The following is a 13653-nucleotide window of genomic DNA, read 5'->3' on the forward strand; positions in this document are numbered from 1 at the left end:
GGAATCCCCTGCCCTCCTGGCAAGCAGAGGGTTAAGGAAAGGATCGAGTCCTCCCTTCTAATTCTTTCCTAGTCACACTGCGTGCAGGCTCCAGCCCACCACTTCCTCCTCTCCGTGCTCTAGGGACTCGCAGGCAGCCGAAAAGCAAAAGCATGCAGGTGGGAGAGAGAGAGAGAGAGAGAGAGAGGGCTGGCTTGGGTGGGGGGGGGGGGACTTTTGCTTTACAATGGTAGGTTTCTCATTTCTTTTCCAAAAGCAGAGAGCCCTGCCCCCAGGCCCCCTCCAAATTACAGCTTCTCCAAGCAATGTACTGCTGGAGGGAGACAGTATGCTTGTTTGGAAGAGAAACCCTGCTTCCCTGCTCGTAAGTAACAGCAGGCTGGATTGCAGAGTGAGACATGGAAATCTCTGGATTTATATGCTGTATATCAAATATCTTAATCTATACTTTCTACACGCGGCTGGTAAATCAGAATCTCCTGAGCCAGGAGGATTACAGCATCTCTCCTCTCCCCTTCATTAAAAGCCTAATACTCTTCTTTGAAGTATAACGTGAGAATGTTTTTTATATATATTTTTTAAAGTTCTTTTCCTCATTGTGCGCTATACACTGATAATTGCTGCCACAATAACAATTGATTGAAAATGGAATTTAGTCTCCCCCCCCCCCCATAGAGAGCTGTTCTTCAAACGTTTAGCCTTAATACAGTGGCTGATGTAATACCCTTCTGCTTCACTAGGCATTTTATATAGGGACATTAAAATTGATTTTCTATATCTTGGCAGATGAAAAAAAGTGTGTTACATGCCCTATTGCCCAAAAGTGTGCAAGCACAGAGCAAAGGTTGCAGTGACAGAGGTGGCCAAAAAAGAAATACCGTAAATAAAAAAGAAATCATACTTCGTATATCCTGTCTGGCTTGGGGGGGGGGGCTTTTGCTTTCCTTCCCTCCCCATTTAAAACGTGGTGACAAAGCACGGATCCACATGGATCCTCAGGATTTTTGCACTGGGTCACCCCAAATTCACCATCAGATCACATTACATGTCCATGGCTACAGTCTGTACCAAAAAAATCACGCACCCACTGTTGCCTGGGGCTGCAATGGTGCAAAAACGTGGTTACAAAGCATGGATCCACATGGATCCTCAGGATTTTTGCATTGGGCTACTCCAAACTCACTGTCAGATCACATGTCTGTGGCCACAGCATGAACCACAAAAATCATACACCCACTGTTTCATTTAGAATATTTTTTTTCTTGTTTTCCTCCTCTAAAAACTACGTGCGTGTTATGGTCTGGTGCGTGTTATAGAGCGAAAAATACGGTACATAGCAATCATTATATCCCACGCTCTTGCATCATTAATGCAACTACAAACGAAACAAGTCAAGTTTTGAATGCCCAGTGCTTCACTATAAGCACACAGATGTGAAAGGAAATCTTGAGCTCGATAAAAACACACAAAACTTTTACTGATGGGATTGCTCCCTAGCATAACCATGCTTGAAAGCAATGGGGGCAAATTATGATCCTTTCGGGCATAATTCTTGCTCTCCAGAAATTTTCTGTCTTGCTGCCTTTGACTAGCAAAACGGGAGCTTGCTGTGTAGGTTAAAAACCAGATGTTGCTGAAATATGCTTTTAATTTCTAATCATATGACATTACCACCTTGAAATTGGGCAACAACTGTATAGTCCATCTATTATTACCTGCTGTAGCTGTGCACTATTACTCCAGTTTAGTTTTGCTTCTTTATTTAATTTGGCTCCTGTCCATCCAACAGGTTCCCAGGGCGGCTTACAAAAAGTTACAATTAAACCAAACAAAAAATGGAAACCAGCAAAAATTAAACACACACACACACACACACACACACACACACACAATACAGCATTAAAATAATGTACAGTAGATTTAAAAGGCTCTTAGTGTGTTGCAAGAGTATATAGGGCACCATATGTATTCACATAGGGGTCCATGGCCATTGGAATCCCAGTCAATCAGAAGTCTTGCAAGGAATCCAACACATGCACACACAGCCTCTTCACACTGATACCAGTCAGTCAGTAAAGTGGTCACTGCATGTGTTGGCTTCTAAGGCACAGAGGCAAAGGTAAAAGGTAAAGGACCCCTGGACAGTCAAGTCCAGTCAAAGGCGACTATGGGCACAGAACCAGCCCATGTCTTTACTACCCCCAGCTATCAGTTGCCTTTTGGGTAGCATCACATCAAGACACAAAGCCCGGGGGACCACCAAGTATAAGTTGTTGCAAAATGGTTATTCAAACTCTAAAATGAAGAAGCCATTTATGTTAAGCATGTTTGTGGTGTCTAGAGACTGAGGATATTCTAAATAGTTAATGGATTATAAATACTCATTTTGCATTCCAAATATTTGCTCCTCAATAAATTTTACTTTAGCATCTTATTCAGTTTTACTATATTTTATTTTTAAAAACATGTATTTGTAAAGCCATTATAGTCAGGTCTTAAGACCTTAGCTATTTCAAATCATCACAGGCTAATATTTTGCAGAAATTTGTCAGCCCTAATTTTATGTTTGCCCTCACCCTTTCCAGACTCAATAATCCTTTAGAGTTTCAATTTGCAGCCCCTTCTCAGGTCATTAATGTTTATGGAGGTCATTAGTCGGGAGGTAGAATGCCCCCAAATGTACAACTAAGAACAACTGAGAATTAAGTGCAACTATAACCTGAGCTATGTCTATGGGATTCTAAAGAAACAGTTCATGTGATAAGGTAGAGGATGGGTGGGGGCAGGGAACACAAAGAACAAGAAGCTCACCACTGAAACCTAACATCTCCATTTTGGAGATTTAATTGCTCTCTATTTTATTTTTATTGTCTCCACTATCCTCAAAAATGCTTATGGACTACTTTTGAGTGGTTATCACAAGGGTTACAGAATGCATTCACATGTTGCCTTCTTAATGAGAAAATGTGTGGAACAAACCAACTGTTATATTGCCTTTCTGGGGAAAGCTTTCTTGCTCATGGAAGAAGGCAGGAGGTGTAGGCAGCAGTCTCAGCACTCAGTTGTCCCCCTGCAAATGACCTCTGCCCAATACCACCTGTCCTGTCTTGCTGTCATCTCCTGACATTCCAAAGAAATGGTAGTTCATAGCACTAAGGATAATGCATAGTTTCAGATAATTGAAAAATCTCGTACACAAGGCAGTGACTAAATTAGCCTTCAGAAATAATTGGGGAGTTAAAATAGATTTTTCAGTTATCTGAAATCTTTATGTTGGTTCACCATCTTTTTTGTTGACATTTTGCTATTGAACACTTTATGACTTGATACCTGAATCTGCATTAGCAGAATAAAAGGCTAGCTTTGTTGGTGTATTTGATGAACACCCAGGTTTTATTACTTGCCATTTTTCTTCCCGTCCCATCTGCATTTTGCACTTCCTCATTTCCACCCTCTCAATATATTGTGCTCTCTTTCTGTTTCCCCCTCCCTTGTGTTTTTGTTGTGGAAGATGAGAAATGTCATTTTTTTTCACAGTGCATGCTGGATGGTCATTTTGCTGATTGTACAGCAGAGAGATTTGAAGCCCATTTGAAGGCTACTAATCAGTCTTTGGAATTTTATGAAAAGGTTGTTCAGAGACCCTTAAAAGGCCTTCATTAACATCATTTTGTCCCATTTCCCCTCTCAGGAGAGCTACCACCACAGGAAAAATTAGGGTTGTGTAGTGACCTCAACATGGTCAGCACCCAAGATTTGAATCTTATTTGTCATAAGGTTAGACTACTATTGTCCATGTAGACATTCTGAGAGAGTGTTAATTTGCTCTGGTGTTTTTGACCTTAGTTTAGAACGTCATTCTGTGAAGCATCAAGATCATTGAGTTAGTTTTTGTTTTTTTGCTGTACCAACCCTATTAAAATGATGCAAGACCTGCAAAATTGAATTAGTTGGGATGTTGCAATAACATGAATATGTACTAACATTGTGTTTTATGGTAAAATATAAAATGTAGCTTGAAACTGTAAAACGGTTGCTGATGTTTTCATATGTGATTCAAAGCATCATGAACAAAATCTCTCAGGCATTAATTTTACGATGCTTTATATATTTATTTTGACAATTCCGTGTTGTGTCATAACCAAAAGCTATTATTTTGTTAGTGGTTTCAATAGAAATTTGAATGGCCATAATAATACTAAGCAGTAGTGTGATGTTTCTCAACTTTGTTGTCTATAATGACATTCCATTATAGATTAGAGAGGATTGTAAAGAATCTATTATCCCCCCAAATTAATATTCACAAGTTTTAGAAAATCAACATGTTATTTGGTACAGTTTATTCTAATAGTCACTGGCACACATTGTGACTAACCACTGCAACTCATGAGTTGCTTAGAATATATTCTCAGGATGGAATACAGTGTCTGTCATTGCAGCACAACATGACTGGCTCTTGTGTTGTACTGATATCATTAATTGATTCACGTCACTTCACTGCACCTTCTGAGGGCCTTCTCACCTGTAGAAATGGCCAGAAATTGCTCCCAAACTTGTGTGGTCAGGAGAGCTCTCTCCTGGTTGTACATAAAGCATTTGAGACAAACGAGCTACAGCCTTGAAATCCTCCAGTTGGGTTGGAAAGTCCACCCCCTGCAGAGGTTCCGTGGACCAAGAGGGTTCACTGTGGGAAGGGGCTTCCCCCTCAACCATCTTTGTATATGCTGCCTCATCATTTGCAGGCCTCCCCTATCCCTTGGCTGCCTCGGACAGCTTTGCACAGCCAGCAGAAGTCTGGACAGAAATTTGCCATTTACGGCTGTTAATTATTGAGCCTCCATGATTTCTGGTTGCAAATGCTTCCTGTCGCGGGATGAGGTCCTAGTGGAAACTTGTCCGGACCTCACAGAGCTGTCATTTCAGGAGTTTGGGTGGTGTGTGTCTGTGTGTGGGAGCAACAGATGGGCTAGCATTAGTCAGGAATGCTCCTCCAGCTTGGATTTTATTCTGAACGGGGGGGAAAATGAATTTGCAATGCTTGTATCTTCATTGAGCTGAGCTTTTCAAGGCCCTGAAGCTCTCATTCAGGCCAGACTCTTGAGAACTTCATCAGCATCTGTACATTTCTGTGTCTGTTGACACTGGTCATATTGTTCATTCAACAATATTTTTATTGTGTCACCAACTGTGCTATTACCCCTTTACCTTCTTTTTAGGCTGGTAGGATGGTGGGGTCATGACTTCAAAACCCGGTTTCTCATGGAAAACAGTATGTATATTTCATATTCAGTTTTATGTAAGGATTTATTTTATGGTTTATATAGATTGTATAATCAGATTCTTTCCCCCAACCATAAAAAGAAGAACAAACAATGACCAAGAAGGCCACATTCCTACTTCTGATTTAACAGGCCTTTGCAGAGCAAAGTTTTATGTCATTTTTTGAGTTGCTGTACTTTACAGCCTGGTGACTCAATATTAAAATGTTTTTAAGATGCTATATCATTTTGCTATGTTGTGATTTGCTGAGCTGAAAGGCTTTTGTAATAGTGAGTAACAATTATTCCTTGTCCCACAAATCCCTGGGCCAGAAATAGAGAAGGCCAAGAACATGTCAGATATATATATTATTTCCAACGACTTAACATGTACTAGAGCATAAACTTCTGCCTGTTTCACGGCAACAGGGATGGCAAAGAAAGCTTCTTTTGCCGCTTCTATTGCACTCTCAAGTAGCTGTCCAGCAGAGTTTTTCTGAGTGGTGAGAGGTTTGTTAACATCTCTCCTGATAAATGGGATGTTGGCGCCCCCTGAAGATTGCTGTGACATGTTTGCTAAGCACTTGAATTATAAAAGTATTAGTCTTCACAAGAACTTGAATGTTCTGGTTGTGGCAGGTACAAATGAAGTGTCCAACACACCACCTGGTCACATTTTATGGGATCAGTTTCATTTTTTGAGGCCTGAAAATGTGAACAAGGTGGTTGCAGCTGCCAGCCTTCTTGATTTGCTCACTTTGCCTAATAAAGGCGAGCTGGGTGTGGTCAGGTGGGTCTAGGGTGTGGTGAATGTCTCACTGTGTGAAGGAAAAGGATATACTGCCGTGAAGAAGAAGATGGTATTGCATCTACTCCTTAAAAACCGATATTGGACTCAAAGGCTTTTGACAGCTACCACCTGATTGCTAATACTTTTTTTTTGAGGAAGGTGCTTCAGCTGCAGCAACTCTTGGAAGATACTGATTCTCTTTATCCTTCCCAGGATAGGTTCAGGCCCATTTCACGGACTGAATCATAATCTGTTGCCCCATTGACCTTTATGGAGAGAGGGGTAGGACTGCAACCCTGTGGCTTCCACTCAATATTTTGGCTGGTTTTGATATAACGAACTATGGTGTTTTATTAGGCTGTCTCTGTGGGAAAGAGTTGAGAGGCTCTGTTTTGCAACGGTTCTGCTCCTACCTATGGCAGGATCCAGAGAGCATAAGGTGATTATACCATGAATCCCTGGAGTTCTGCCATAGGGAACCATTTCATTGCCAAAGCTAGTTTAACTTCAATATGAAGCTGTTGGGAGCAGTTATGTAGAGATTTGGAGCCTGGTGTCATCAATATGTGAAGTTGATAATGCTTAGCTATATTTCTCTAATTTTTTGGGGGGGAGGGGGGCATGCAGGTCCTAACCAACGCTGTATGCATTGTATGTATGATGCCTGTATGCCTTGGTACACTGGATGAGGGCTAACAAAACCAAAAGTACTTTCTGACAAGATGGAATCCCTGTGAGTGATTGGTTCTTCGTTCTGGGAACAAACAAAAGCTAGGGATCTAATAGAATGTGTTCATCTTGCAGAATTGCAACTGAGCCCTGGCATCAATGGATTTCGACTATCAAACCCTTCGATTTTATTGGTGTGCGCCCTCCATGCTAGTTTAGAGGTGAGCAATTACATTTTCATGACAGATCAAGTACAAACAAATGAAGCAATTTGTGTAGTATTAACCTACATTGCGTTCTATACAGCAGTTAAACAAAAAGTCTGGTTGAAGACTAATGTAATATAAAAAGGATGATCTCACTGCTATGAATATACTGCCAGCCTTAACATCTGCTTGTAGCATACCAGTGAAGAGAACACTGGAATTCTTGCCTGGTTGCTGCCTCTACCATGGTTTCAAACAAAATGCCACTCCTTCCCTTCCCCAGAGTGGCTGGAGAAACCCAGCCATATGGTCAGGGTAATAATAATAATAATAATAATAATAATAATAATTTTGTGCCGCATAACTTGCTTGGAGGAGGAGAAAGCAGAAGTAGCATCTTGATGGAATGCTAGAGACAGGCATTAATTTTAAAACAAAGCTGAAGTATGTTCTAGCACCATGAATTCTTTTTTTAAAATAATGAACCTGTCTTCAGCTAGTTGTCACTTATACTAAAGCAGCACTTGTGTGTTCACATGTGGATTTTTATTTTTTTGGCAAGAAATCAAGAGGTCAGATAGGTGTCGTATACAGCTACTGGTGAGCTGAAAGTCCCTTAAGGATGTTTTCCCAGTGAAAATAGGGTGGCGCTGTGGGCAAAGAGAAAGAAGAAAAGACAGAAGTAAGGGGGGGATTGGTGCATTGGGATTTTCTAGGAAAAGTAGTAGCAGTGCCCCTTCCCCTCTTCTTGCTTTATAAAATAATTTTGCTGCTGCTGCCAGTAGTAGATGTCACCATCCCCTCTCCCCCAACAGTATCCTAGTACATTGTCCCAGGCAAGGAATGTGCTGTCTGGATTGTCATTGCTTTCAGTGGCAACAAAAGTACAGTATGTTTAAAGTTAAGAAATTGTGTGGAGAGGGTGGGTGTGCTGCCAACATCACTTTTCACAGTAAGTCCCTTTCTCCTGAAAATAGTTATTTTATGCCCAATGGAGAAAAATAGCCAAAACAGTCCCAACTTTCACAGCTGTGAATGGGCATTCAAAATATTCATCTCAGCCTTATGGGGCTGACTTACAAATATTAATTTGAACTAGCCATATCTTGGATCACAACCATCTGCTCTTCCTTAACATCACTTAATTTTGAATGTTTTACACTACTAGACACAGAGTGCCAAGTCACTAGGTCATTTCCCCCATTCTTATAATGGCTACAAAGTAAGACTGCTTCATCTCATAAAATTTCCAGGGTCATTTTCACTTGCATTTCAAGATACCTTTATATTTTTTCTGTTCATTGCTTAGCAGACTGACCTGGACTATGTACCAAAAGGCCAGGCATGTGACCACAGATGTTTGTATCTTGACGTACATCTAGCAGTCACCCATAATGTAGAATAAGATCTTATGGCTCCCTTGCTTGATTTATCAGTTGATGCACAGGAGAACAAAATGAAGGTAGATGCGAAATTTAAATGTGTTATAAAAGTTTCGCTTGTGAATCTGCAAGGTTTCTACAAGGAAGTAAAGTATGCATCCAATACAGATACAATGGAAATAGATAATGTATCTTGGAACAATATTTGAGATAGGGAATCATTATTGTCCCAACTTCCTTCTCATATGTGAGTTCCTAAGGGGGAAAATATTTTCTCAGAGCTTAAAAGAGAGACTTCTATCAATTGTCATTTCCATGCACAGAATGTCTAGTGTTCTGTGATGATTCCTGGAATTGGCTTGTTTGTAGAAAACCATCAGCAATCTTCAGGATGGGATTATATAATGATGTTGACTCATAATGCCACTTACATGCTGATTTCTGTCAGATGCTAATTTAGTGCATGCATATTTGAATGAAAAATAATATTTTATAACTTTCTGTAACCTGCAACATTCAAAGTTTTTAAAACATACTTGTATTCATTGCAGCCTTTAGTTGTCTGTTAGGGACGTTCTGAATCCATCTGGGGGGAAAATAATTTTCTAAATGCTATCATCAGTCCTAAATAAATAAAGCCAGAGAATTATCAGTAATTTTACTGTTTGCTTTTCCTGCTCTGAAAAATTGCAAAGGGGCACGGCAATACTTTTTCTTCTGTTTGGCAATTCATTTTGTTTGTCCTTAAACATCTCTTGTATTTTTGTAAACTTTATGTGACCTTAGAGATGCTTCTCCGCTCTGACCCAGATGGTGCTGTTCATAAGGGGGAGGGGGAGCAGCCATTTAGCCCACGGCAGGGGGTCAAAGGCAATGAGAGCTCATCAGTTTCTATGGACTTGCCTTTTTGCGCCTATGTTCCTCTTTTGGCACAGTCAGGATTCCCTTGTGCTAATTGCTGTAGTACAGTGAAATAGAATGTGTATCTGGCAAGAGATGGCTTGCAAAATTGTTTCCCATCTTGCTCTGGGATGCATTAAACAGAGGGTACAGCTTCTAAAGAAAATACTAAGCAGTGTAAGTGTAAATGCACAGCAAGGACAATCTCTTGCCTTTTGCGAGGGGAGAAGGTTTGTTGTGGGGACATTATTCCTGGCAGCATTCCCACACCCCTTGCAAAGTCACAAGTGAATAGACTTTATATGGCCTAATCTTGCAGAAGAAACCCTAAGTTTCTGCAACCGTAGGCAGCTTCTACATAAAGGCGCACAATATTTTTACCCCCTTGTGCATCCCCAAGTCTCAGTGCCATTAAACTGGTGGCATTCTTATTCTCAAGGCCACCCTCCAAGCAGTGTAGGGTACGAGTTCCAAAAAAACAATCGCCTTATGCTGTTCCTAGGGAAGAGGGAGAAATTCAGTTCAGTTCACATTTAAAGGCAAACCTGCCTAACTGCTTTCCGAAACAATATTCAAACTGGAACACGGCCATCCTTGAAATTCATTCTTCTCCAAATTTTGCAGCACAGTTCTTCAGCTAAGGAATGTATATGCAAAAAAATACATGTACTAGAGTCAAGTGTGCATAAAAATGTAAACTTTAGCAAGAATAAGAGAAAATGTGTTAGATTAGGGGAAACTGCTTTGGAAGATGTTTATATTAGGCAGGATTGCTTACATTGAGTATATTAGGTAGAAATTCACACTACAATTCTGGTGAATTTTCATGACATTTAAAGAAAAAATTCAGAGTGATGTGAGAATGTGTAGAAATGAATTTAAGATTGGAAAAATAAGAAACAGAGAAGAACATAAACTGAAAGATTCTCCCATCCCTAGTCGTTCCTTTCTAGGGATGAGTCTGTTCTTCCTTGGAACTACAGCAATCAGATTGAAACAACAATTTCATTAGATGATAATGAAAAGATCTTTACTTGGTGCCAAAAAATAGAACAGACTTAGAACCAGGAAAATCTCCCTAGGATAGCACCACCAAGAAGCCGCTATCACCAGTCATTACCCATCTCGCATCAGCCAAAACGGGGACCAGAAGAAGGGACTTTAAATATAGCTGTACTATGAGGATAACATTTCTGACCTAGTTTGCATTGCTCTTATAAGGATTACTGAGAGAAAACATTTTTCTCCTGAGCACAGCATCTGCATATTGTGGACAGCTTGAGAATGAAACTCACGACAGCATTCATACATTTATGTTCACAAATGTTCTTCCCAACCATATGAGTGCTCTTGTGCACTCAGGTGCAGATATATCTACTTTCATTAAAATGACTGGCTTTATTTCTGGTACTAAGTTTTTATCCTACAATACTCAAAAGTCACTTTTTGCAAAGCTAAAGTAGATCATAGGATATAGGCTTTGTAGAGAAGGATGCAGTTTATATTTGTCTGGGCTCTCTTTGTTTTGCTGCAATGATGTAGTTGTCTGTTTTTATTTTAAATATAGGTATTTGGTCAAACTACAATGAAACTCCTGAGAAGGAAATCCATTCTTCTGACTGGTTACTTGGAATATTTGATAAAGCATTACTATAGTGAAGATACAAATGACCCTGAGCAGCCCTTTGTAAGAATAATCACACCTTCCCAAATTGAAGAAAGAGGATGCCAGCTCACACTGGTCTTCTCAGTTCCAATTAAGGATATTTTTAAAGAGTTGGAAAAAAGAGGTGTCGCTGTAAGTAACCAAGGCTTCACATTGCTTTATTTAACAAAGATAGTGGGCTCTGTGATAATTCTAGAATTGCTTCTATTCACCGCTGCTTAGGTCAGAAGGAAGAGGGGGAATCAGAATACTGATATGGTTCTTCAAAACACATTAATTGGTTTATAGTGGTGTTATTATGTTTGCCCTGGGGGACAAACAAAATAAAATATATAAGGTGATACCGTTATTGTAGACTTCCACAGCAAAAATAAATGCATGCATGCAAGAAAAGGTATCACTTGACTATCTTGAGCATTTTAAGGCTTAATTCAAATCACTTTTGAAGCTGTCTATATTGTATTGGACTTATAGTAGTGGCACTGATTAACTGAGCTGGTGTGATGGCCCGGAACGCTCACAGAACTAAACAGTTCGCAGCTTCTGGAAGAGAACAGAAAGTTGCCAGTTGGGCTAGGATTAAAATCTTGCACAGGAATAGATTAAAAGACTGGGGAGAGGTCCCAAACAGGAACTGTAGAGGTGAGGAGGCTGAAGGTAGAATGCAGAAGAGTGAGTAATGGGCTGAATAGTTAGAAGAGAGTGTAGTTCAAAAGGAGTTGAGAGTAGAAGACAGAGGAAATGGAAAACTGAGGCAAGAAGGGACTAGTTGGAGAAACGGATCTGAAGCAAATCCACAGCATTAAGATTAAGAGGAGTTGTGTGCTATGGAAGGGGAAACTAAACTGTGAAGGCGTCTGCCCAGGAAAGAGGGGGCTCCGCTTGTCATCTTTCTAGCCACTGACAAAACAAAAGTGAGATGTTTTTACAATCTACTAGAAATGGCTTCTTAACGTATCATTTGAAAGGGCGGTATGTGCCTATGTGTTTCAATAATATGCTGCCATGACAGTCTCTCAGCTATTACTTATTTGTAAGATAATGTAATGCACAAAGTCAGAGGCAGCTTCCCTGACCTGACCTACTTTATCATTCTTGCTCTCCACTGCCACTATATTTCCCACCCACAATCCCTTTTCCTCACAAGAATTCTCAGAATCCCAGAGCACCAACATTCTAGAACAGCAGGTCTTTGGGGGCCGCCACCACAATTCCCTTTTCTTTTAAGAAACCAGTCCTGAAAATCAGTATTAACTGATTAGACACATGACTATTAGTTTCCTACACCTTCCCTGTGTAGGAAATGATAATCTGGGCTCCTAAAGCAATGGGATTTCTTATTCCTTTATTTCTGCATTGGTCCTTGTCCTCTGGCATAGGGTGTGACTATGCCAGAGCTCAGAGGTCTCTGAAAACATTCTGATGCATATAGCAACTAGTTTCCAAATATCACATAATAACTCATTTGTATTAATTTCTCTTCCCCTTGTCCCCCTGATTTTTCAGCTTGGAATGGCAAAACATGAATTAGTATCTACCTTCCCTTCTAAAAAAAGGCTTATTGTGATTTTAACATCCCAACCCTACACTTAGTTATATAGCAGCAAGCCACATTAAACATGAGACTTACTTCTTTGAGTAAACATATATAGAATTGCACTGTAAAATATACCATGGAAAAATCAATACCAAGAACCCTAGCTCTCCATCTTTCCCCTCTATTCTCAGTTTATATGGGCCAGAAATGGGAGAAAGCATTGCATTTGGCCAGCATTATAACAGGAGCACAAACTTTATGTTAGCTTTGCTGCTTTTGGAGTTTGGCAAACAAATATGAAGCTATATTAATTTGCTAGATGTTTATTGGCTGTTTTGCAGTGTGACATTCGGGAACCCAATGCTCTCCGTGTTGCCCCAGTTCCTCTCTACAATTCTTTCCATGACGTGCACAGATTTATTGAAATCCTGGGATCTGCAATGGCATCTGTAAAGCAAAGAACAAACACTGCAGCACTTTCCTGATCTTACTGACGGTGCAGCTATACTTTTTAATCTCTTACTAAGATGCATCAATGCTTCTGAGCAATTTTTGTTTGTTTGTTTGTTTCTCTTGGGCTGGGCTATATATATTCCACCCATTTGCCCCAAAAGATTAATTTTGCTTGGATAGTTATTTACAATAGATACACTTTTTATTAAAACTCATTATTTCTACTTATTTGGGCTCCATAAATTAATATGCTTTATGTATTTTAATAGGGTTAGTCTTTAGCATTCTAGATACTTTCTTCATTTAGATAATTCTGGTTTACTTCTGACAGGCGAAACAGAAAGACAGCTGCAAACCTAATCTTTGTCTAATGTCACTGTGTGGAATAAGGCACTATATACAACTCTGTGGATATAACCTGCATTGGATTTTAAGCACAATTTCTATTAAAGGGAATTTTAATTTGCGCTGAAATTGTATTCATAAACATCTAAGTAGAATTTAAGAATTCACAAATGACTTAAGTTTTAGACATCTCAACTTTTGTTTAAATGTATTTAGCGTTTCTCACAAACCTTCTGCTGAGTTGCTTTGCTCACTTATAGCCGTTTATGAAGGATTTACAGCTCCCCTGGATACCCAGGCAAAATAATGGCCCAGAAGCCTGCTTCTTTAGAAGAACAGATCCAGGGGGATCCTGATCTATATCTATTTGGGCCCTTGTGGTCATCAAGGTATATGTGTTGACATCGTACCTCTGACATTGGTTTTAAAAGAATGCCAATCTTCTGG

At 39.9% G+C, this 13653-nt stretch overlaps 1 protein-coding gene across 5 annotated transcripts in view; it reads left to right on the plus strand.

Moving 5' to 3' along the window:
* The window catches only part of KYNU (kynureninase), an 85963-nt gene extending 72635 nt beyond the window's left edge, over nucleotides 1-13328 (plus strand). For all 5 annotated transcript variants that reach the window (XM_081008383.1, XM_081008382.1, XM_081008380.1 and 2 more), the window contains 4 exons: nucleotides 5217-5269; nucleotides 6853-6938; nucleotides 10773-11003; nucleotides 12750-13328. In XM_081008383.1, the coding sequence (XP_080864509.1) occupies nucleotides 5217-5269; nucleotides 6853-6938; nucleotides 10773-11003; nucleotides 12750-12893 (514 nt within the window). In that variant the 3' untranslated portion in view covers nucleotides 12894-13328. The remainder of the gene's footprint in view (nucleotides 1-5216; nucleotides 5270-6852; nucleotides 6939-10772; nucleotides 11004-12749) is intronic.
* The last annotated feature ends 325 nt before the right edge of the window (nucleotides 13329-13653 follow it).

Source organism: Podarcis pityusensis (assembly GCF_964106645.2).
Source record: "Podarcis pityusensis genome assembly, chromosome: 1".
In the NCBI taxonomy this organism is placed as follows: Eukaryota; Metazoa; Chordata; class Lepidosauria; order Squamata; family Lacertidae; genus Podarcis; species Podarcis pityusensis.